Source organism: Hirundo rustica, chromosome 19 (genome assembly GCF_015227805.2).
Source record: "Hirundo rustica isolate bHirRus1 chromosome 19, bHirRus1.pri.v3, whole genome shotgun sequence".
NCBI classification, from domain to species: Eukaryota; Metazoa; Chordata; class Aves; order Passeriformes; family Hirundinidae; genus Hirundo; species Hirundo rustica.
In genome coordinates, this window is record NC_053468.1 from 4,513,263 (window position 1) to 4,536,190 (window position 22,928).

At 55.0% G+C, this 22,928-nt stretch overlaps 4 protein-coding genes and 2 non-coding genes across 9 annotated transcripts in view; 5 read left to right on the forward strand and 1 right to left on the reverse strand.

Annotated features, from left to right (window-relative positions):
* Positions 1-99: 99 nt before the first annotated feature.
* On the forward strand, positions 100-7,508 carry POLDIP2 (DNA polymerase delta interacting protein 2). The gene is made up of 11 exons (XM_040082475.2): positions 100-275; positions 655-736; positions 1,304-1,401; positions 2,189-2,285; positions 2,757-2,832; positions 3,387-3,494; positions 3,690-3,826; positions 4,758-4,784; positions 4,953-5,078; positions 5,479-5,558; positions 7,023-7,508. The coding sequence occupies exons 1-11, from the start codon at positions 103-105 to the stop codon at positions 7,135-7,137; spliced, it is 1,119 nt and encodes a 372-aa protein (XP_039938409.1). The 5' UTR covers positions 100-102; the 3' UTR covers positions 7,138-7,508.
* Positions 7,509-9,462: 1,954 nt separating this feature from the next.
* Positions 9,463-15,284, forward strand: TSR1 (TSR1 ribosome maturation factor). Its single transcript, XM_040082150.1, has 15 exons — positions 9,463-9,584; positions 9,659-9,762; positions 10,049-10,265; positions 10,346-10,480; positions 10,787-11,214; positions 11,489-11,648; positions 11,954-12,120; positions 12,397-12,593; positions 13,006-13,168; positions 13,392-13,502; positions 13,795-13,927; positions 14,210-14,326; positions 14,569-14,709; positions 14,818-14,892; positions 14,967-15,284. Exons 1-15 carry the CDS (start codon positions 9,479-9,481, stop codon positions 15,143-15,145), a joined length of 2,433 nt encoding a protein of 810 aa, XP_039938084.1. The 5' UTR covers positions 9,463-9,478; the 3' UTR covers positions 15,146-15,284.
* LOC120761566 (small nucleolar RNA SNORD91 family) lies at positions 12,654-12,746 on the forward strand. Its single transcript, XR_005703689.1, has one exon. It is a non-coding gene; the product is annotated as a small nucleolar RNA SNORD91 family (small nucleolar RNA).
* On the forward strand, positions 13,975-14,067 carry LOC120761567 (small nucleolar RNA SNORD91 family). Its single transcript, XR_005703690.1, has one exon. It is a non-coding gene; the product is annotated as a small nucleolar RNA SNORD91 family (small nucleolar RNA).
* The window catches only part of SMG6 (SMG6 nonsense mediated mRNA decay factor), a 107,462-nt gene continuing 99,754 nt past the window's right edge, over positions 15,221-22,928 (forward strand). For 2 of the 4 annotated variants that reach the window (XM_040082147.2, XM_040082149.2), the window contains exons 1-3: positions 17,856-17,955; positions 18,815-20,567; positions 22,428-22,620. In XM_040082147.2, the coding sequence (XP_039938081.1) occupies positions 17,865-17,955; positions 18,815-20,567; positions 22,428-22,620 (2,037 nt within the window). In that variant the 5' untranslated portion in view covers positions 17,856-17,864. Of the gene's footprint in view, positions 15,285-17,013; positions 17,679-17,855; positions 17,956-18,814; positions 20,568-22,427; positions 22,621-22,928 lie in introns of those variants that run through there. The other 2 variants (XM_058422963.1, XM_040082148.1) reach the window with 2 other exon arrangements.
* Positions 15,660-17,764, reverse strand: SRR (serine racemase). The gene is made up of 7 exons (XM_040082152.1): positions 17,600-17,764; positions 17,295-17,430; positions 16,988-17,091; positions 16,795-16,914; positions 16,631-16,705; positions 16,208-16,417; positions 15,660-15,943 (listed from the first exon to the last, which is right to left on the reverse strand). The coding sequence occupies exons 1-7, from the start codon at positions 17,762-17,764 to the stop codon at positions 15,746-15,748; spliced, it is 1,008 nt and encodes a 335-aa protein (XP_039938086.1). The 3' UTR covers positions 15,660-15,745.

The following is a 22,928-nucleotide window of genomic DNA, read 5'->3' on the forward strand; positions in this document are numbered from 1 at the left end:
CGGCGGAGGGAGAACCACAGAGACGGCGGGGCGGGGCGGAGCGGCGCGCGGCGGGCGGGGCGGGGCGGGCGGCGCGGGGCACTGTGGGCCGCGGGCGGTGGGATGTCGGGCGGCGCGGCGCGGCGGTACGTGGCGGCGGCGCTGGGCCGGGCCCGGGCCCGCGGGCCGCCCCCGCTCTGGGAGCCGCCCCCCGCCCGCCACCTGCGGGCTCTGGGCACCGGGGGGGCGGCGGCGCTGCCGCTGCTGTTGCCGCCCCGGCGGCACCTCTCGTCGCGGTGAGGCCTGTGAGGGGTCGGGGTGAGGGGGTGTTTGAGGGCGGTTGGGAGGGGGTGTTTGGAGTGAGGGGAGTTGGGGAAGGTTGGGGAGGAGCTGGGGTCTGTTGAGTCACTGTGGAAGAATTGGGGGGGCTGTCTGGGCAGAGATGTGGGAGAGGGGAGATTGAGCTGAAGAGACAACGGGGTGAGGGTGTCCAGGGCAGTGGGGAAAGGGCAGACTGGCAGAGGGTGGCGGGCAGAGGAGGGGCTGGGCATCTCAGTGCGTAGTGGGGCTCTTGTGGGGTACCCGAGGGATGCACAAGGTGGGGAGCAGTGTCCCCCCCGGCCTGGGGGCTGAAGCAACCCCTGCAAGCCCTCCAAGCTGCCTCTCTGCTCCCAGGAACCGTCCCGAGGGCAAAGTGCTGGAGACCGTGGGGGTGTTTGAGGCCCCGAAGCAGCACGGCAAATACGAGACGGGCCAGGTAAAGGGTTCTGGGGGGCACAGCTGACCCTGCAGGCTCGTGCCACAGGGATTGTCAGCTGAGGGATTTCCCCTAAGGAAAATCTCAGCAGCAGAAGGCTGGGAGTTTCACAGTTGGGTGCTCCTCGTCTGTGCTGTGTCTGCAGTTTGTCAGTCATCTGACAATAGCAGCTCGATAGGAATCTGCAGGACAACACAACTGTTGTACAATAGCATTTGCTCTGCTGGTCTTACTTTGGGGTATTCTCTCTCAAGGATCCAAAGGGTCAATCAATGAATTTGAGAAATAAGAACTAAACTTGTAATTTCTGTCCTTAAGACTCTGTTTCTGAGCAGTCTCTCCTTTCTGCTGCTCTATTGCTGCATTATTGGTTTAGCTCTTCTCTTTTACGGGATTTCTTCTCTCATCCCAAACTGTTTGTGTTCCCTCTTTCTGCTCTGCATCATCACAGTGGTGTTTTTCCCTGTATCCCCATCCCACACATTAAACCTTCTGTAAATGTTTGTAGTTCTACTTCAGGTAACAGATTTTGAAAATAATTCCACTGCAATTACTTGTTCCTTCCAGCTCTTCCTTCACAGTGTGTTTGGCTATCGAGGAATAGTCCTGTTTCCCTGGCAAGCCAGGCTTTATGATCGGGATGTGGCTTCTCCTGTCACAGAAAAGTAAGGATTTGAGGATTTGTTCTGGTTCATGTTGTTGGACTGTTAGATTTACATTTTGTAGTGAGTTTCCTGTTTTGGGTAAACAAGTGTTTTTAAGGAGGAGCAATGGCATGGGTCTGTTTGCGTGAGTGTAAACTAGGAGAGGTGCTTAAAGAGGAGATACTTAATTATTAAGTATTGAATATTAATTAGATACATGGTAGAAGTATAAAAGATGAAAGTGTGTGTATAGAGGAGGTAAAAATCAATTTAAAAATTATGCTCATGGCACTTTGAATTACACAAAAAGACCCTTTTTGAATTAGATCCAGGCTCCTGTGTTACCAGTTGGAGGCTGCTGTAGATTGCCAGTGAATTGGATTTGTCAGTTTCCTCCTCAATTTCAACCCACTAAGCCAAGTTCATCCTTCTGGAGTTGCTGTTCAGTTCTCTCCCCTCTTGCATCCGTTTTTCCTGTGGCCTGTGATGAGCTGTGCTGGGAAGGAGTGAGGATCAGAGAGAAAATCAGAGGGCAGTGGGAATATCCACCCCAGAGAGGAGCCTACACTGAGCAGGAAAAACCTCTGAGCTGTTGTGCCTGTGCCCAACACCACTGATGGTCATCTCAGCTCGTCTGTTGTGTGGGTGGCTCGTGGAGTTTTGGTTTGGGTGCAACCAAATGATTACAGGCTGAGAAATGTGGCTTTAAAAAAAAAAAATAAAATCATTGTTTATAAGTGCTCGGTCCTGGTAACAAGAATTTGCTGCCGTCCCGTGCTTGAGCTCAGAGCTTTGCTTTTCTCTTTAGGAGCGAGAATGTGGCAGGCCACGGTTCCAAAGAGGTCAAGGGTAAAACACACACTTACTACCAGGTGTTAATAGATGCCCGGGATTGTCCACATATAGTAAGTAATGAGTAATCTTGGTATTGAAACTTGAGTATCTTCTCCTACATGAGTGGCTCAGAGGGGCAGGCACTGAAGGCAAATGACTTTGGTGGCTAACTGGATTGGTTAGGATTTTTGGATAAATTTGTTCTTCAAGGCGTATTTTCCCTGAGCAAGATCGTCTGGAATGTCATACGACTGTGTTCTGGATCATGTTTCCCCTTTCCAACCTCCTTTCCTCTTCCTGGAGCTGTTCCCTCACTGTTGCACGCAGGTCATTAGGAATAGGGGCTGCAGCACTGAAAATGCTCCTTGATGTTTGAGTGGGGAGTTGGCCCAGAGGAATTTAATGGAGAGAAGTTCTGAGGTGAATTGGTTAAATGAAATAAACATTGCACGCTTTATAAACCACACTAATGGGCTGAAATACGACTGGAAGCTGTGCTGCAGCAATGCACACAGAAAGACATAAACCTCCCTGTTTCTCAGTCCCAGAGGTCACAGACAGAGGCAGTGACGTTCCTGGCAAATCATGATGACAGCAGAGCCCTCTATGCCATCCCAGGTGAGTAAAATCCTCCTGCAGCCTCTGCCTGGTGTGAGGTCAGAAAAGGTGTCAGCTCCTGCCAGTGAAGCAGCAATTCCTGCAGGACATTCTGTAGTGGATCTGTCCATAGCTTGGGGCTGTGCTGGAGACAACAGTGTCTAAAGTACAGGAAGCTGTTTGGATAGCTGGAAGTTGGGGCCTCTGTGATCAGACACTTGAGCTCTTGAGACACTAATCCACACCAAGTTGCATATGGGCTGATCTAACTTTGTCTTCAGGACGGTTGGATTTATCCCTGTCCTGGGCATTGCCTGCCCAGAGTGCTTTTGGGGCAGTGCAGGCACTTTACAGGGCAGTGTGTTTATCAGAGGAGTCATTCCATGAAAAAACTCATGGGAGAACACCGCCAAGAGTTATTCCTGGCACGTCTCCTCCGTTCTTCCTTGCAGTTGTGATATCAGCTTTGGCTTCTGCTGCCAAAGTCCTTTTCTTCTCACTAGTGTGATGAATTTTTCTGCCAGGAGACTTCTGAGCTGCTCGTTGTTCCATGGCTTTTGGGGTTTCTTTTTCAGGTTTAGACTATGTAAGCCATGAAGACATCCTTCCCTACAGCTCCACTGATCAAGTGCCCATCCAGCATGAGCTCTTTGAGAGGTTCCTCATGTACGACCAAACAAAAGGTAAATTCTGGCTTCAGTGCTCCATTACAAATACCCAAACCTCATCATCCTGGATATAGTATCAAAATCATGTCTAGCTTGGGGTTTGTTAACAGTGAAGCTGCCTTTGAGTATTTTTTTTTTAACCGTGTGAAAGGAATTGTGTTGAGGGGAGAGCACTCCAGCTACAGTGTTGCCTCTCCCCTTTCCCCACAGTCCCACCTTTTGTAGCAAGGGACACTCTGTGTGCGTGGCAGGAGAAGAACCACCCCTGGCTGGAGCTCTCGGATGTGCACCGAGAAACCACGGAGAACATCCGTGTCACTGTTATCCCCTTCTACATGGGCATGAGGGTGAGTCTGGGAATTCTGCCATTTGCTTCACTGGCTTGTTTTTGTAAGACCAGTTCGGTTCTGCTTACTGAAGGAGTGACATTTAACCACAGTTGCCATTTCATTGTCATGGGTATAAAATGAAACTGTTTTGTCATGTGTTTTTGGAGAAGAGCTCCCACATACTGGCTTTTGCTGGTTATCAGTAGGATGAGAAACAACCTGTGATGTTCTGCACAACAGTGCCAGCAAGATATTTGGGAAGGCTTTTGAATTGGTCCTGTTACTGCCTCAGTCACGTGAGGGGACGCTGGGGCCATCTGCTCTGTAACAACAGACACATCTGTTATCCTGTCCAGGCTGTGGTTGCCTGCCCATTTCCTGCCTCTCGTTTGGCTTAGAGGGTTTGGCTAAAGCCTTCTGGATTTAGCTGATAACCATGTGCTCTTTATAGCACAGAACTGCACGTGGACCATCCAAAACAACGGGGTTCCAGCAGACCCCTGAGTGGGAGAGCTGGGAATTCCCGCAGCGGTTTGTGATTTCTCTGATTTCTGAGCACAGCCTGAGCTGTGGCAGATGCACATTTTGGTGTGGATTTGCAACTGGTGTGGAGTCCAGCTGATGTTTGTCAGAAAAGCAGGTGCCCGAAGGCGAGGGAAGGGGCGTTTGTAGATCTGTACAAAGTGCGTAATTAACGTGGAGATGAACCCTGGGGGCTGTCACGAGATCCTTGCAAATCTCCCCCCTCATGATTTCTGTAGAGCAGAGCCAGTGCCAGGCCCTGCTGATGGAAGGCCTCGGAGAGCAGCTGTCTGTGCTCATGTGAGTTATCTGCGTCAGCCTGGCACGGAGTGAGAGCCCCTGTGCTGCTGCTATGCCGACAGCTGAAGAGGTTTTTGGCACCACGTGTCCAAGGGCAGCTGCTAAAGTCTTTTGTTTCTCTTGACAGGAAGCCCAGAATTCCCACGTCTACTGGGTAAGTGCCTTTTGTGCCACAGAGCAGCTAAAGGGAGGGAGTTTATTTGCTGTGGCATCACTGATAAGCTCTGAGGGAGAGCAGCCCTTGCCTGGCAACTGTTTCCCAGTATCAGCTGTAGGTTATCAACTGATTCCAGCTCTTGATAAAAATCTTTCTTCTGTGCAGTGGCGCTACTGTATTCGCCTGGAGAACCTGGACAGCGAAGTGGTGCAGCTCCGAGAACGACACTGGAGAATATTCAGCTTGTCTGGCACCTTGGAAACGGTCCGGGGCCGTGGCGTTGTAGGAAGGGTAGGTACCATGCAGCCTTTTTGGTTTTTTTTTGGGAAACACAGCCCTTTGCTGGAGTTCTCTCACTTGGTTGTGTGGATTTGCCAGTAAATTGCTCCGTGGGCACTTGAAATAGATGGAGTGGGAAACTGGCAATGAAAAAAGTCAACTTTCGTCTGTTGCTTGTCTGCATTGAACTGAAACTTCACACTGAGTATTAGAGGAGGATGCTAAATGACTGGAGGTTGGAAAACTGGAATAATACCGGGATTCTGGTGCTACTCAGTGGACAAATTGCTGTGTAATTGGCAGAAGCGCTGGGGTGTAGGTCTCTGGTTGTTTTTTCCATGCTATATAAATTTCCTGTTGATGTCTATGTGTGGTAGAATTGCTGATGCCCTGTGGTCTCTTGTCTTCTCAGGAGCCAGTTTTGTCCAAAGAACAGCCAGCATTTCAGTACAGCAGCCACGTCTCCCTGCAGGCATCCAGTGGTCACATGTGGTAAGAAGCCCTTACTGCTGAAGCAGTGTTTTGGGTGTAGAACCTCCCAGCAGTGAGCTGGGGTGCAGTTTGCTGGGGTGCAGAAAGCTGGGTGGAAGTGGACTGGACAGGGCTTAGTTGGTAGCTAAAATCTGATGAGCTTCTCTCTAGCTGTATCCTAGCTAGTGATAAGACGATCTGTTGGTTCTCTGCACCAGGAGGGTTCCAGGATAATTTATCCTGCTGCTGTGGTCTGTGCTAGACTGGATTTAAAGACATGAAGCAGTTCTCCCTTTTGGTCTTTGGTGCAAGAGCCAAGGCCTTGTGCTGTGATCCCCTCAGCAGCAGGGATGTGTACTCTGCTCTCTCCTTTCTTGAGAGAGGACTGGGCTTTAACTCTATCTCCGTGCACTTCTGTGTTGGGAATTGGGACACAGGGGTTTTCCCAGTTTAGACCAGGTAAGGCCAGGTGTTTGAGTTTGTTCTGTAAGTGCAGGGAGGGAAGTGCCCAGCTGAGTTGATCTTTTCCTGTGCCTTGGGGTTAAAGCAGCTTCCCTTTATTTGCCTTTTGGCTGGGTTAACACATTTATTGTGACCTCTGTGTGGGCAAGGATTGCACAGCCACCTCTTGCCTTCTGTATGACAGGTCTTTCTGCATTTTTTTGAGGAAATCTTCAGAGTTAAGTTGCCTTTGAGTTGGGAGAAGCAGGAGAGCAGCTCTTTGCATATGGGGTGTACCTTGTTTGCCATGTGAAGTGTTTTGAATTGCCTGAATGGATGCCCTGGGGAATAAAACCAGATGGTGTAGTAGTTTTTCCCTCTCTGCATACCTCCTGAAGATAAAGAGACAAAGGTTCTGCAGCTCAGAAGCTGTTCAGATTGACTTCTGGTAGCCAGTTGTGTCCTCTTTGTCTTGGGAACCTGCTAATTTATCTCCACAACCCCCTTGCCCATATTGTGTTGTGCAGTATGGTCTGTAGTTCAGGTGTAACAAATGGTACATTTGTTCAGTAAACAAATGGTTGTACCAGGACAGGAAGGTTCAGTTCTGAAATGCAAAGCTGAAGCTATTCCAAATTACATCTGTGATGGGATTTCTCCATGTCATAGACAACCAGTGGAGCTCCTGCCAGTGCAAATCTGAATTTATGTGTAACCAGTTTGTAGAAATAGCTCAGATGGCTCTGTCTCCCAGGGAGTGGGAGTTGGGTAAACACTGCTGCAGCTGCATGGAGAGTGCTTGACTCCTCTGGGCTCAATCATCACAGCTTTGTGCAGGAAATGTGTGAGGGATGTGATGTGAAACTGCCCAGGAGTCCTCCATAAACGAGTTATGTTTGCAGCTGAGCCCATGTCCTTGCTGCTGGACCAGCCTTGCAGATGGACCCCCAGGATATGGAAGAGCTCAGGTCTTACCTTCTTGCTGATGCTTTCTAGGTGTCTTTGTCCTTGGCCTCAGCGTGATCTCTGCCATTATTTTTGCAGGGGCACTTTTCGATTTGAGAGGCCTGATGGCTCCCACTTTGATGTCCGAATCCCACCCTTTTCCCTGGAAAGCAACAAAGACGAGAAGACCCCTCCCTCTGGCCTTCACTGGTAGCTCAGATCGAGTGCCCAGACCCACAGAGGCCTGTGTGTGTTGTAGACCTCTGCCTCCCCTTTATGCTGCAGCCAAGAACACGGAGCTTTTAAACATTTTAAACCATTTTTGTTTTAACCGTTGTCTGACGGGGAGGCTTTTTTTTGGAACTTTACTACTGGCTCTTCTCTCAGGCTGCTTGTAAAACATAAGCTGTGTTCCAGGTAACCCTTCCCTCTGTGGCACCTGCTGGGTTTTTGGGGCTGGGGGACGTAGATCTGTGCTGCTTCAGAAGACTGGCCCCCCCCTCAGCAGGCCTGGACCCTTTCCAATGTGTTGTGACTTCTCTGCAATGTGAGGTTTCTCTAATAAACTGGCCCTTCCAGTTGCAACCAGTCTTCCTTCCTAAACCAAGGCCGTGGCTTTGCATCCAGCCTGTCCCAGCTTGTTGCTCCTCCCTGATGCGAAGTCAGCCCGGAGTTCTTGCTGCTTCAGAAGGACACGGGAGTGTGAGTTCAGCTTTCCTGCAGTGCAGCTGCTTTTTGGGCTTCAGCCAGGGCTGGAGCAGCCTGTGAGCTCCACTCGTGGCACAGCTTGTCCAGGCTTTGTGCTGTGATACAAAGCCCATTTCATTTTTTTGGAGAAGAGGGTGCAGAGGGGACAAGGTGGGTGACATGGTGCTGTCACAGTGTCCTGTGCGTGCAGAGCGCCAGGCTGTGTGCTGTGAGGGGGAGCCCTTCCCCTGCCGGGCCTTTGCCTTGCTGCAGGGATTTCCATCTCACCTGCTGGAGGGTTCTTCCCTGCTCACGCTGTGGCTGCATCCGTATTCCCTTGGTAGTTTCTGCTTTGACAGGAATGCTTGTTTTCACCTGGAACGCTGTCAGCCAGTGAGGCAGTGCTTGGCTTTCTGCTCCTGCTTGCTCTGCTTGGCAGGTTGTGATTTTTTTGGTGGCATGTCTGGAGGGCCCTGCAGGGCTGTGCAGGTCAGTGAAATCCCTGTAAAAGGACAATGTATGGATGTGTGGGAAAGCCAGAGCAGCTCTGAGGATTGCAAAGCTCATCAGCCTCCATGGTGGGACCCTTCTGGCTGTCTCTGGGTTTCCAGACTTCTGGGTGACTCAGAGGCAGAAGTACTTGGCTTTGTGATGACCCTAGGAAAAGCGTTTCCAACCTTCCTCCTTTCCCTAGTCTTGCTTAAATGACAAGGTGTAATTAACTCATGGGATGTTTTCCTTGATTTAGAAGTCTCCCAGTTATTCCCTCTTCCCTGGAACCCCCTCTGAGCAGCCTGCTTTCCTTTGGCTCTGCAAGGCAGAGCTGTGGCAATGCTGTGGGCAGGCGGCCTTTGGGGGACACTCTCCTGCTGTCCCACAGCCAGTGGATTCCTGTTCAGAGAGATTTAATCACTGCATCGTTTATCTGTCACCAGCCTCTTCAATTTTGTGTCTTCCTTCCTTCCTTCCTCTCAGGTAGTACGTGCTCATATTTAGTTTCAAAGGTTTAAAGAGTCTGCTTTTAGGGGTAGAAAAAGATCCCTAAAGACCATTCACAGCTGACAACCCTACATTGCTGCTGTCCTGCTGATTTCCTCTCAGGAGGAGGAGGTGGGAAGATGCCTCAAGTTCTGAGGCAGCAGGAACCTGTAAGAACCTGCTTTTCCCTTCCCATGCAGCTGCCCTGCCTCTCCCTCGGGTTGCTTCAGCTTTCCTGGTGATTGCAACATCCCTGTGAATGTTTAACCTCGCTGCTCACCCACGCATTTCTGGGGTGTGCTGCCTGAAACCAGCAGAGGGCTGCACCCCTGAGGGATGGAGGGAACCCGGGGCAGGGGCTCTGCCGCGTTGTCTGGGGTGATGTCCCACCGGGGCTGAGGCCTCCGTCTAGGAACGGACATTCCTGGCTGGATAATGATTGGCAAGCCCGAGGTCACCGCGGTAACAGGCCGGGGCACGGTAGGAATGTTTCCACTCCATCAGGCTTTGCGGAGGGAGCAGCGCCGTCCTGCCCTGGCGCCTGGGCACGATTCCAGAGGCTCGGCAGGGCCTTTCCCCAACTGCTTCACCTCTCGGGCCCCTGCCCGGAACGCGACCGAGCCCCGTACCCCTCTCTGTGTAAATACCTGTACAAAGAACCAACCCAATAAACCGCTGAACGAACGGCTCTGCCTCCCGCCTCTCATTGCCCAGCGGCGCTACGGCCACCAACCCCGCTGCTCTTCCCTGCCGGTCCCGGGGAGGTTCAGTCCGGGGGGCTCGGTCCCGGTTCCGTCCCTGTCGCTGCCCACGTGGATGTCCCCGGTCCCCGTCGCGCCGGAAGTGACGCAGCGGCGGCCGCGCCGAGGCGGTGGCGGCGAGGCGGCAGCATGGTGATGGCGGCGGCGGGCGCGCACCGGCCCGGGCCGCTCAAGCAGCAGAATAAGGCGCACAAGGGCGGCAAGCACAGCGGGTCCTCGCAGCGCCGCGCTGGAGGTGAGGCGGGACGGGCTCCCCGCGGGTTCCCCGCTTCCCTCGGCCAGCCTGACCGTTCTGTTCCCCCCGCACAGGCCGCGTCCCGGTCAAGGCCCAGCCCCGCCGGCGGCTCCGTGACCTGAACAGGGTGGACCGGCGGCATCAGGCGCTGCAGCTCCGCCGGCAGCGCAAGGAGGCGGTGAGGCGCCGGGGGAACCGGGAGCGGGAAACGGGCCGGTTCGAGTCTCTGCCGGAGGGGGCTTGAAACGGGGCCGGGGGAGTCTCGATGTGGGCGATGCAACCGAACCGGTTTGGGTCTCTGCGAGGGAGGCGAGCGGGCGCCAGGAGCGGTTCGGTTTGGGTCAAACGCAGCATTGCTAGACCGAGCGTGTTCGGGTTGCGGTGTGGGGGAATCTGGCCTCGATCCGGGGCGGGAGAGGAGCCGGGTTTGGGTTTCCATTCACGCTCTGCCATCGTGCCCGCAGGTGCTGGCGGAGAAGCGCAGCCTCGGCAGCAGGGACGGGCCCCCGCACCTGGTGGTTGTGGTGCTGCTGCACAGCAGGGCTGCAGCGCACGGTTCCCTGCGCCTGCTGCAGAGCCAGGACTCGGCTGTTGTCTGTGCAGATGAGGGCACAGCTGGTGGCTTTGCCCTCCTCTGCCCCCGGCTCAAGCAGCGCTGGCGCTTTGTCACAGCCCAGGCAGGTGAGGAGTCGCTGTTCTCCGTTGGGTTCTTGGTTCTGGTCCCTCTGGCAGCCCCACTAATGGAGGTGTTTTGGGTTCAGGGGATCTTCACGCTGTCTTAGACCTCGCCAAGGTTGCTGACTCCCTGCTGTTCATCCTGGACCCTGTGGATGGCTGGGACAGTGCTGGGGAACACTGCCTCTCCTGCCTCTTCGCACAGGGGCTGCCCAGTTATGGTGAGAAATGTTTTGGGTTTCTGGGGGTGCTTAATGGAGATTTACTGTCACAGTGATTAAATTTCAGGGCGCTGTCACCTTCAGTGAAAATAAATTTTTTGTTATGTTGAGGTGGAAGTTCTTTTAGTTTATGGCCATTGCTCCTTGTCCTGTTGGGCACCACCGAAACCAGTGAAACTCCCTTTGTACCTCGTGGTGCAAATCTGGCCATCTGGGCTGCTGACATCCAAGTATTTGCCTATGTTTGGTAAAAAGGACATCAGAAGGTCTAGGGTGTGATCCTGAGCTCTGTTCTCTGCTCGGCAGCTCTGGCCGTCCCAGGAGGCACCGAGCTGCCCCCGAAGAAGAGGATAGATGCCAGGAAGAAACTCTCCAAGTCCATTGAGAAGCGTTTTCCCGATGCCAAGCTCTTCCCACTGAACACTGAACAGGAATCCTCGCTGCTGCTGAGGCACCTGAGCTCCCAGAAGCAGAGGCACCTGGCTTTTCGGGATCGCCGCGCTCACCTGCTCGCCCGTGCCGCTGAGTTTGTGCCCAGCCAGGACAGCAACCTGGTTGGGACCCTGAAGGTGTCCGGCTTTGTCCGAGGACAGACCCTCAACGTGAACAGCCTGGTGCACATTGTGGGGCACGGGGACTTCCAGCTCAGCCAGGTGGATGCTCCCCCTGACCCGCTGTCTTTGAACCCACGAGTGGTTAAAGGGCAGAAGAGGAGTCAGGACATGGAGGTTCAGGTGTGTGGGGTGAGAGCTTTGCCAGTCCTCTTAGAACGCAAGGTTTCTAAACTTCTCATTGAAGAAATTGGAGTTGTATTTACAGCTTGGGGCTGTGTGGGTGAGGAGAGGGGAAAGGGAGTTTTGTCTGTGCTCTGCTGCTGGGCTGAGGTTCCGTGCCTGCAGAGTGTAATGAAAGTTATGTCATGACATCATGAAGGGAGTTTCACGTGAGGCTGAGTGCAAGCTTCACTTAGGTGTGTTCAAATCTAGGAACTCTGCTCTTGCCCTTCAGGATGACTCTGGAAATGGCGCTGATGAGATGGAGGAAGATGTCAAGGTCCTGATGAAGGCAGATCCAAGCAAGCAGGAGTCTCTGCAGTCTGAAGTGGTTCCTGATCCCATGGAAGGGGAGCAGACGTGGCCCACTGAAGAAGAACTGCAGGAAGCTGAGGGTGAGCAGAAGCAATAGCTCTGTATCTCTTCCTTGTCCCTCTTAGGAGGGTTGTTAGAAACTTCTGTTAGCAGGGTGGCTGTGAAGAAACGTCTTGGTTGGGATGGCTTCCATCCCCAGTCCCACCAGGTGGCCAGCAGGCTGTGTGGTTTGCCTGGCAAGTTAGCAGATTTTGGCTGTCCTGGCAAATTCTGTGCTGGAAAAATAGCACCGCCAGTCTAGATCTGGTTTTGGCTGTCCTGGTACAAATGTTGCTGAGGGGAAGGAGAACTGTTCCTGTATTAACCACTGGTGGGAATCCTACAGATTCTCTGAAGGCAAACAGGAGGGTGGTGAAGGTTCCCAAAGGCACCTCCAAGTACCAGGCTGCCTGGATTGTGGATGATGGAGAAGAAGGCAGTGAGAAGGATGATGATGATGATGACGAAGATGATGGCATGGATGACGATCTGATGGAAGAGGCAGTTTCTCAGGTACCTCAAGAGCTGATAGTGCAGGTGATCTCCAGGCCGTTATTGCACGTTCTAGGAAAATTCTGTCCTTCCCACTTGCTCTGTCTATGCAAGGGCACAATGCAAAGCCAGGATTTCCACTGTTAAATCCCCACGTGTATCACGTTGCTTCTTTGGCCTGTTAGACCCCCAAATGATGGGCTGGGGTCCCAACTCCCACGATGTGAGCACGCCCAGGGTGCCAGTGCTGCATGCACAGCTCTGTGTGCTCACAGGCTCTGTGCTGCCCTGTGCCAGGAGGGGGAGAGCAGCGAGGAGGAAGCTGGGGAGGAGGAGAGCGAGACCATGACGGTGTCCGAGTGCCTGCGGGACGACCAGTACGACGAGAGGATGGAGGAGGATGAACAGATGCTGGAGAAATACAAACAGGAGAGAATGGACGAGATGTTTCCAGATGAGGTGGACACGCCACGGGATGTGCCTGCCAGAGTCAGGTAAGAAATGGGAAGCTCTGCTGGGAGAGGAGCTGGAAGGTGCCTTTGTGTTTAACTGGGTGAGGAAGCCTATGATGTCTTAGCCGTGGTGTCTGAACCTGGCTGAAGGACTCTGGTGAAGACTCTTCTTTTGGCTCTGAGGCTTCCAGAGCAGGCACTAGTTGGCAGGGAGAGCTGGGTCCTGACCTGGGAGAGTGAGGAGGATGGCTCTGAGGTAAGGATAGGTTCTTTGGGGATTTGGCTGCTGGTTTTAGCTCTCTTTGCACCAAGAACTTTCCTGAGGGCTAATGTTTGCTTTGCTCTCTTCGCCCTCCCTGAAGGTGTGAGACCCTGCAGTCCACAGGTGGTGGTGAAGGATGGGATTCACCTCAATTGGTGAAGTAATTTGTCTTTCCTGCTCTCTGTTCTCAAGGTTCCAGAAGTACAGGGGGCTGAAAAGCTTCCGGACTTCTCCTTGGGACCCCAAAGAGAATCTTCCAAGGGATTATGCCAGGATCTTCCAGTTCCAGGACTTCTCCCGAACCAGAAAGAACCTCTTCAGGCAAATAGAGAAGGAGGAGACTGAAGGAGCTTCGGTAATTCCTTTTAGCTGATCTCTTTCCCTGTTGTGTTCCTTGGTTCCCAAAAGGAGTGACTTACCAGGGAGGTGGCTGGGTGGATCTTTCAGCCAGCTGGTTCTTGGCATGAAGCCCTAAATTCAGACAGCTTTCTCCTGGATTGCCTCCCTAATCCAGGCACATCTTCTGGTACTTTCCCTTTTGTTGAGAGAAGTGTTCACAACTGCTCCTGTCTTGGCAGGTGGGCTGGTACGTTACCCTTCATGTCTGCAATGTCCCCGTCTCGGTGATGGAGAGCTTCAAGGAAGGGAAACCCCTGGTGCTGTTCTCGCTGCTTCCCCACGAACAAAAGGTGAACAGAAGGGATGATACCGTGCAGGGATGTGCAGCTCCTTGTTCCTCCAGGCTGCATGGCTTGGGGAGGGTCTGGGCTGAAACCTCCCCACATTGCTCCTGTGTCAGAGCAGGTCAGAGCACACAGAAGCTGCCAGGGGGGTTTGGGATAAAGTCTCTGAGCCTGGCACTGGTGGCCAGTGACCTTTTGGGGCCCCATTTTTGAGGACATTCAAAATGCTGCAATGTCCTGTTGCTTTCTGCTGCCCACCATGCCCTGCCAGCAGCCCCTCACTGTGCTCCTCTTCCAGATGTCTGTGTTGAACTTCCTGGTGCGTCGGCATCCGGGCAACAGCGAGCCAGTGAGGGCCAAGGAGGAGCTGATCTTCCACTGTGGCTTCAGACGCTTCCGAGCATCTCCCCTGTTCTCCCAGCACACCTCAGGTTTGTCAGGGACTGAGTACAGCAGGAGTGGGGCTGGGAATTCTGGAGCAGGAAGCCTGTGATGTCTTAGCCATGGTGTCTGAACCTGGCTGAAGGATTCTTGTGAAGACTCACTCCTAGGCTCTGAGGCTTCCTGGGGCAGGCACAAAGTCGTGGGGAGTCGAATGGCTTGGGAAAGGTGGTTCACTGATGTTTGTTGACAGGGAAGAATGAGCTCTGGGGTTTCCCACAGCTCTGAGGACTGCTCTTGGCCTGAATTTGGTCACTGCTGTTCTGTCCTAGCTGATAAGCACAAGCTGGAGCGTTTCCTGCGCCCAGATGCTGCCCTGGTGGTGACTGTTTATGCTCCCATCACTTTCCCTCCCGCCTCAGTGCTGCTTTTCAAACAGAGAAGTAACGGTGAGTTGAGAAATGCTGAGGAGGGAAACAAACTGTCCCCATACCCTGCTTACAAGTGCATCTCTCCAGAAAGCATGACTTGAAAAAGCTGTCCCCTTCCTGCTGCTTGAGAGGAGCTCATCCCCATCCCTGCTGTCACCTGTCTGTCCCTGCTGCAGGGTTGCTCTGGGCCTGCAGCCCTTTGGGAAGGGGTTTGTGGTGGGGGTGATGCAGGCACTGGTGCATTGGTGACTGCCTGGCAGGAATGCACGACCTCATTGCCACGGGCTCCCTGCTCTCCGTGGACCCCGACAGGATCGTCATCAAGCGCCTGGTGCTCAGCGGCCACCCCTTCAAGATCTTCACCAGGACGGCTGTGGTGCGATACATGTTCTTCAACAGAGGTACGGCTGGTCTCTGGTGGGAACAGGAGTTCTGGAAGTTCTGTCCCCGTGGTTATGTTGGTGCAGCACTGCCTGTTCCTTACCTGCCTTTCGTGTTTCCAACTCCAGAGGATGTGATGTGGTTCAAGCCCGTGGAGCTGAGGACCAAGTGGGGACGCAGAGGGCACATCAAGGAGCCATTGGGTAGGTTTGATTTGGTGTTTGTCTCCGTGTTGCTGGCCGGTTGTGAGAGACTGCTCATGGCCTCTTCTGCCTAGGGACCCATGGCCACATGAAGTGTCACTTCGATGGGCAGCTCAAGTCCCAGGACACGGTGCTGCTGAACCTCTACAAGCGCGTTTTTCCCAAATGGACTTACGACCCTCACGTCCCGGAGCCTGTGCCGTGGGTGAGGAGCGAGAGCGCGCTGCCAGAGCGGGAGGTGGAAATGGAATGAGTCCAGCACGGCTGGAGTTTGTGCCTTGGCTCCCTGGATGCTGTTCTTGGCCCGTGCACTGTGAGGACAGCACTGATGCCTTGGACGTGTTACTGCTGGGGTCTGTACAGGGGCAGCTGCATCGCCAGCTGCTGCTCAGGTACCAGCTATAGCTATTTATTTTAATGGAAAATGTCAAAAATGCCTCAGTGCCTCTGTCGTGGTGGTGGCCAGGAGGCTGTATGCACCCCTTGAACTAAACCCCCTGGCCCACTGGGATTGTTTTGGTCCCTCATGCCTTGTCATGTGGGGTGTGTGGGGATTTTGCTGTGTGAAGGAGTTTGCTGGCAATTCTTGTGATGCTGAGAAAGAAGAGCCAAGGAGCAGCTGGGGAGGGTGACTAAATGCAGCTCTCTGGAGGCCTGGGCCAGGGTAAGGCAGCTGGGGAGGGGAGAACAGGCAGTGTTTTGTTTTCAGCACCCCCCCCAGAGACCAATGCCAGCTTCCCTTGTCCCTCAAAGAAAACTCCCAAACGTTTGGACTTGATCTGTTTTTAGTAGCGCACAAACCACTGCACAAATTCACAGCGAAGTCTTCATTCCTTGAAACACCACTCCATCCTCATTGCACTTTCCCAGAGCGGTCTGTGAGCCAGGTCAGGGATGTCAGGTCCACGTTTCCCCCACACAGCACGATGCAAACATTCTGCACGTCCCAGGGGACTGCCTGGAACCGCTCCGAGAGCACGGCCGCCAGTCCCACGCCTGCAGTTGGCTCAATCAGCAGCTTCATCCTTTCCCACACCAGCCACGTGGCTCGCTGTCAGGACAGGGCAGCAGCTGTCAGCCCAGCAGCCAGCACAGGCTGCTCCAGGGCATCCCTGCAGCACTCTGGGAAGGGAGGGCAGAGCTCCCAACAGCACTTTCCAGCTGGAGGCAGCGTGGGTGTCACAGCTGCAGCAATGCACAGGGGTTTGTGCTGTTCTGGGAGCGTGCTGGGGTGAGAGCAGAGGGGCAGGGCAGGGAGGGATGGAGGCAGCTGCCTGCTGGCAGCTACCGTGAGAAGGGAGCTGGGAGGCTTTACCTTGATTTCTTCCTCTGAGACTGTCAGGACATCATCAACCAAATCCCTGATGATGGGCCACGTGTTGGGTCCGATGCTGGTTTTGACTGCGTCTGCGATGGTGTCCCGCGGGCGGAGGTTGGGGGTCAGCTCCCCTCGGACTTTGGACTGGTAACAGTCATCCACATTGCTTGGCTCAGCAGCAAACACCTTCACATCTGGCCTCAAAGCCTGGGGAGAGCAGGAGCCACATACACCACTATGTGCCCGTCCCATTTCTGTGTGTGCAGGGGGCTAAGCAGCCCTGCTGCTGCTGCCACGCAGACCCCAGGCACACCCAGACTTTCACTGCAGGGTCTTTCTGTTTTTAAAGTTAAAAGCTGCTGCCTGCCTTGAGAGCCCTGCCCTTCCCACAGGGAGATTCCTGGATGAGCTGTTGCCTACCTTGATGGCAACTGCTATTCCTGCAACCATTCCTCCGCCTCCAACGGGAACCACCACTGCATTTACCTGGGGTGCCTGTGCAGGAAGGAAGGGTGAGAACTTCTGGCTGTGTGTCCCCCTTTTCGCTGTGCCCCTGCAGGGGCTGGGCTGTGCATTTCCCTCACCTGCTCCAGCACCTCCAGCGCAATGGTGCCTTGCCCTGCGATCACCGCCGGCTCCTGGTTGGGGTGCACCAGGACTCCTCCTGTCTCCTGGACAACACTGGCTGCTGTCTCAGCTCTGGACTAAGGGGAAGCACAGCAGTCACCTCTCACTCTGGCTGGGCAATGACCCTGGACAGTCTCCCCTGTGCCTTACCTTGTCCGTGGGGTCACATGGCACCAGTGTGGCACCGTAGGCACGAATGGCATCTTGCTTACACTGCGGGGCTGTCCGGGGCACCACGATGTAGGCAGGAATCCCTGTGGGATGAGAGAGCGAGTAAATCCAACAGCCCCAAAGCCACAGCAGCCACTTCAAACTGCAGGAGCAGGCACTGCCTTGCCCATTCCAGCTCTTCCATGCATTCAGGAGAGGGATCTCCATCCTCCCCCCTGGAACCAGCTCTACATTTACCCTGTGCCTGCTTCTCGGAGCTGGGCTGGAGCTCGGGGCTACACGTTACCTTCTGCCTGAGCAGCACAGGCCAGCGCCTGGCCGTGATTGCCACTGCTGTGTGTCACCACAGCGCGGGGCAGCTCCCGGCCCCTGCGCTCGCTTTCCTCAACGAGGCTCCTCACGGCGTTCAGGGCACCGCGGATCTGCAAGGACAGCACAGGACGGTGTGTGCCGGGCTCAATGTCTGCCTCGCACCATCCCCTCACTCCTGGTTAGCACCGTGCATGGTGGTTATCGGCGGAACGCGAGTTTCCCTCTTGCAAAAAGCGACCTTTGCCCCGGGGATTCGCAGCGCCGCCATCCCCCGCGCACCTTGAAGGATCCGGTCCTCTGCAAGAGCTCGCACTTGAAGAGCAGCTTCCTGCCGGCCATGCGGTCCAGCCCGGCGCAGGTGAGCAGCGGGGTGCGATGGATGCGGCCCCGCAGGCGCCGCTCCGCATCCCGCACCTCGCCCAGCCCCGGCGGCGGCGCGGCCATGTGCGCGGTCCCGTGCGCGCCTGCGCGCGGCCGCGCGGCGGCGGCGGTTTGTCCCTGCGCGGCCGCCGTCGGAGCCGCCCGCCCCCCCGGCGCAGCCAAGATGGCGGAGGGGCTGGAGCGCGTCCGCGTCTCGGCCGCCGAGCTGCGGGACATGGTGGCGGCGCAGGCCCGCGCGGCCGGCGGCGGGCGAGGTGAGGGGCGCCGGGGGCACTCGCGATCCGCTGCTGGGCCGGCCCTTCCTCGCAGAGGCACCCGCCCTCGGGCGCGCACGGCCCCGCGGCCGCGCTGCCCGGCTGCGCCTGGGGTAGGGCTCGGGGCAGAGCTGCCGCCCCGCCGGCACCGGGGTGTCCGGGATGGGAGCGCACGGCCGGCGCCGCGCCGAGAACGGGCAGGCGGAGCGGCTTTGCCCCGGGATGGTCGGTCCCAGCCCCTCGGGGTCCTCCGGGCCGAGCCCCCGGTACCGGCGGAGGTTCGGAGGTGCGGCCGGTGAGCGGGGTTGGCAGGGAGAAAGTTTAGGGAATGCAGCGGGGAGCAGCCCGGCTTTGGTGGGGCGTTTAACCGCGCGTGGTCCGACCTGGGCTCTGTAACGATTTTTTTTGTAAATACGGTTGAAGGAGGAGGAGAGAAACGTTACTGGATTGTGAGCAGGGGGGAAAGGCGTCTTTGACTCCAGACGGTCTGGTGGCAGAGCAGGCGCTGCTGGGGATGGCAGCTCCTGCACCAACAGCAGGCAGGAGACTGCTGCTGAACCTGGCGTGATACAACTTTACTCTTGCTCCTTGTGCTCGAGTCTGGTGGTGTGCTTTTTCTGTGCCTTGTTGGTGCTTTGAGGCAAAACCTGTTGCAGGTTTTGTAAATGGATCAGGCCAAGGATTTGGTCAGCTGCGTTAGACTTTCTCATTTTCTACTCTTATTCTGTGATTTCCTGTAAGTATTGACATAGATTTTAGACCTGCCCTGAGGGCGGCAGGCTCTTTACCTTGACTTGAATATTTGTCATGATATTTTTTGGTCCCTGGGCATAACTTTCTTCTGTCTGTTCTTCCCCAGAAAACATGAAGGAGGTGAAGGAGCCGAGGCACCGCAAAGACAACAGGCGCCCAGACCAGGAGATTTACAAGCCTGGCCTCTCCAGACTGAGGAACAAACTTGTGTCTCCAAAGCAAGAGGCCTCGGAGAAGGAAAGGACCAGAGCTGAGGAGGACAAGGAGGAGGGTGCTGGGGACAAGGACTCTGTGGGAGTGGGAGCTCCAGCTGTGGAGGACTGGGACAAAAGCGATGGCCCCAAGCAGAACGGTCCTTCACAGGAAAAGGAAGAAACAGAGACCAAAGGCGGCCTGCAAAGCCAGGAAAACTCATCCAGGCAGCCCATTGTGGATGAGTGGTGTCCAAAGACCCCCAGGAGAACCAAGAAACCGGACCAGCAGATCTACCAGCCTGGCAAACGCCTGCACTCCGCTGCTAAAGAACCCTCCCCACTGTCAGCCAGCGAGGAAATCAGCGGGAGGATGGAGCAGCTGAAAGTTGAGGAAGAGGGAGAGACTGAGAAAGGTGCTGGAAAAGACAACAACAGGAAAATTAAATCTAGCAAGGAGGATAGAGAGGGGAGCCAGGCAGGGGAAGCGATGAAAGCCTCCAGGGGGGATAAAGGGAGACGAGCAGAGCGAAGTGACAGGGTGAGGAGGGCGGGGGACGAGGGGCTGCCGGGGAAGCTGGGCTCCACCAAGCGCTATTCCCGCACGGACAAGCGGCGGAGCCGCTACCGCACCTGCAGCACCAGCTCGGCTGGGAGCAACAACAGCACGGACGGAGCCCTGCTCGTGGATGGGGTGGAGAGGAGGCAGGAGCGTGCCAGGGAAAGGATACGTCCTAGGAAGCAGCTGTCCGTGTCCTCCACCGACTCCTTGGACGATGACAGGATCGATGAGGCAGAGGTGTACGTCTCCAGCAGGAGTTCGGACAGGAGAAGGCATTCGGAGCAGAGCCGAGCTTCCAGGAGTGAGAGCGAATGGAGCAGCAATGGCAGGGAAGTCAAGGGACCCTTCCGAGTGAAATTTGTCAGCAGGACCACGAGCAGGGACGTCAGCCTGACAGATACAGATAAAAAAAAGTCCCTGAAGGCCTTAGAGGTTTCAGAGGCGAGGAGCCAGAGCAAGGAGCCCCAAGGGAGGGGCCGTGGGATCCTGTTCCTGCCTGCCAACACGGACCTCTCTGCCAGCTCAGGAGGTGTCCCTGAAGCTGCTCACCCTGGGCCCAGGCTCCTGCTGGGCGGGGCTGGCAGCAAAGGCCCCCGGAGCCGGGGCCGAGGTGGCACTGCCCGCCGGCTGTGGGACCCAAACAACCCGGACCAAAAACCCGCCCTGAAGAGCCAGACTGCTCAGCTTCACTTCCTAGACACGGACGATGAAGTGAGCCCCACCTCCTGGGGGGAAGCCCGCCAGGCCCAGCCCTCCTACTATAAATTCCAAAACTCTGACAACCCCTATTATTACCCTCGTGCCTCCGGGCAAGGCCCCCAGTATCCCTACGGCGGATATTCCCTGCAGTATCCTATGGGTCCGACCAACGGCGTGTACCCAGGAGCCTTTTACCCCGGGTACTCTGGCCCTGCAGGGCAGTACCTGTGTGGCCCACTCCCCCCTGCTCCTCTGAGCCCCGAGATGGAGCAGCAGATGAGGAACATGCAGCAGCAGGAGCTCGGCAAACTCCTGCGTGAGGCTGGGAACCAGGAGCAGCAGCTCAGCAACCTCCTGTCCAGAGACCGTATCAGCCCGGAGGGGCTGGAGAAGATGGCCCAGCTGAGGTTTGTGGGTGGGCTTTGGAGGGGGGAATTGAGTCATTTCCAGGGTGAAATACTGCAGAGTGGTGTCTCCTTAGGGGTCTCTGTATCTCAGTGGCTGGGAGATGTGGGGCTGGGTTGCCGGTTTTTCATACCCTGGGTCTGTTTGTTGTCTGCCAGCGGTGTGTGGGTGGTGGGAGGAAACTGTGGGTGAGGATGGATGTCACTTCCCTGGGCTGGGAGCTAAGCCGTGGCTTCTTGTGCTTGGTGAAGGCCTTGTAGGGACACAGAGGAGAAGGACAAGCACCTGCTGCAGGTTTTTGGTTCTTCTAGCTCTTGCTGGAGCTGATGTTTCTCAGTTCTAGCAGTCTCAGTGTTTGTGGTCAGACTTCTGCTTTCTTACCGGTCCTTAGTGTGTGCTCAGGAGGCATTTTGTGTGTTCCTGGTGCTGCCAGTGGCAGTGCCTTTCCAGTGCTGTGTAGTTTTGCTCTCGATGCCACTCAGCGTGGTGACACTCCAGTGGGAGTGGCGTGGTGATGCCAGTCTGTCAGGAGAGAAGTTGCTCTGGGGGATTGTTAAGGTGGCTGTAACAAGTTTCTACTTGGCATCTTTCACGTTTATTTGTGACCTCTGTGTGTGCAGGGCTTCTCTGGAGGCTGATTTTCAGAGTTGACTGGCAGCAAATCTAGCATGAGCTCATTTCAGGGCATGTGTGTTTTGGGCACTTGCTCTATAGACTCATGGGGTGGGACATGTCTGCGATTGAAGCAGCACTAGAGGTTTCAGGTCTTCCTCACGGTGCTGAGGTCACCCAGAGCTGTTGAGTGGAGGGAGAGGAAACGCTGTGGGAGTGCTGCTGTGGCCTGTGGAAGCCCAGCCTGCCCTGGGAGCATGGGCTCAGCCGACACTGTCCTTGCTGGCGGTGTCCCTTGTGTCCTGCCTGTGTCCCAGTGCCTGCTGGCAGCTGTGTGAGGACTCTTACCCGACATCCATCTGTAGAAATGTCCAGTTCCCTTGGTGTTTGTGCTGTCCTGGTGTGTGTGCAGGGTTTGGGGACTGTGTGGGGTCAGGCAGCCTGTCCTGGCTCTGTGCTTTGTGCAGGAACCCACCAGCATCCTTCTCTTATCCTGTCAGGCTCTTCCAGGCACCGCCATCTGCCTTTGCTCCAGCCTTTACCATGCACGCTCTCCTACTGTTCCTGTAGGATTTGAAAGGTTATAAGGAGTAAGGCAGGAACAGCTCAGGACCCCTTTGCCATTAACTTGCCCCACATCTTTCAGAGCTGCTCCAAGCTTGCAGCTATTTCATTAAATTTGGGGGAGGAATTCTGCTCCAGCATCCAGGCAGGGCTGTAGGCAGCTGACAAGGGGAATGTGATTTCTGGGACTCTCAGGCTTTATTTCCACTGTTCACAACTCGTTCATTTTTGAGGAAGCAGGCTCTGTGTCTCTGCTGTGTATTTTGGTTGGATGCAAGGCGAGTGGGGATCATTTTAATGGCAAGATCTCCGCTGCCCTGTGGTTCTCTGGCTTCCTGGCCCAGACTGTGTGCTCAGAAGGAGCAGAGCCTGGCAGCGTGTGTGTTCTCTGTGTTGGATCAGGAGACACTTGTGTCTTGCTGCTGGCAGAACTGTGGCCTTGCTCTTTGCCACGCCTGGATCCATTCTGAGTCTCCTGCACGAGGGAGATGCTCCTTTTGGATTTGCCCTCTTGGAGCAGGACGGGTGTTAGGTTGCAGCAGCTCCCATCTCCCCGGGGGACGTGTGTGGAAGCACTGAGTGCTGCTGGCAGCTGGGTGAGAGCACCAGGTGGTTCAGCACGTGTTCCCTGTGCTCCTGGGCAGTTGCTGTTGCATTGACCCCTCCCTGACTGTGCTTTGCTGTAGGGTGGAGATGCTGCAGCTCTATGAACGGTGCATCCTGATGGATATCGAGTTCTCTGACACCCAGAACGTGGACCAGTTGCTGTGGAAAAATGCTTTTTACCAGGTGATTGAGAAATTCCGGCAGCTCCTCAAGGACCCTCAGGGGGAAAATGCCCAAGAAATTCGGAACAAACTGCTCTTGCTTCTAGATGAGGTAAGAAGAGAGAAGCATCCCCAGATTCCACTAAACCTTTGTGTGGGATTGACTGGTTTTTAGAAAGGGAGCTAATGGGTGTAATGGAGCAACTGGGTATCTTGATCTTATTCATGTCTCTGTGTGCCTTAGGTCATCCTTATGTAAAGAGGATGCTCAGACACATTATGGTTTAGTGGGGCAGGGTGGGTCGAGGTAGCCATCTGTTACAATTTAAACCAGGTTTGTTTTGGTGTGTTTGTGTTAACTAGAAATTGATTTAAGTTATAATGAAATGAATGCCCTGAAGTGGAGCCAAACAGAAGCGT

Bases quoted from the DNA above. Each gene is read 5' to 3' on its own strand.
- POLDIP2 (XM_040082475.2), top strand. From the start codon at position 103: ATGTCGGGCGGCGCGGCGCGGCGGTACGTGGCGGCGGCGCTGGGCCGG. The intron at 2,286-2,756 runs GTAAGTAATGAG...CCTGTTTCTCAG, and splicing joins CCCGGGATTGTCCACATATA to TCCCAGAGGTCACAGACAGA. The intron at 2,833-3,386 runs GTGAGTAAAATC...TTTCTTTTTCAG, and splicing joins AGCCCTCTATGCCATCCCAG to GTTTAGACTATGTAAGCCAT.
- TSR1 (XM_040082150.1), top strand. From the start codon at position 9,479: ATGGTGATGGCGGCGGCGGGCGCGCACCGGCCCGGGCCGCTCAAGCAG. The intron at 10,266-10,345 runs GTGAGGAGTCGC...TTTTGGGTTCAG, and splicing joins CTTTGTCACAGCCCAGGCAG to GGGATCTTCACGCTGTCTTA. The intron at 14,893-14,966 runs GTAGGTTTGATT...TCTTCTGCCTAG, and splicing joins GCACATCAAGGAGCCATTGG to GGACCCATGGCCACATGAAG.
- SRR (XM_040082152.1), bottom strand. From the start codon at position 17,764: ATGGCCGCGCCGCCGCCGGGGCTGGGCGAGGTGCGGGATGCGGAGCGG. The intron at 16,915-16,987 runs GTAAGGCACAGG...GCTTCCCCTTAG, and splicing joins CATGTGACCCCACGGACAAG to TCCAGAGCTGAGACAGCAGC. The intron at 16,706-16,794 runs GTGAGGGAAATG...CTTCCTGCACAG, and splicing joins CGCTGGAGGTGCTGGAGCAG to GCACCCCAGGTAAATGCAGT.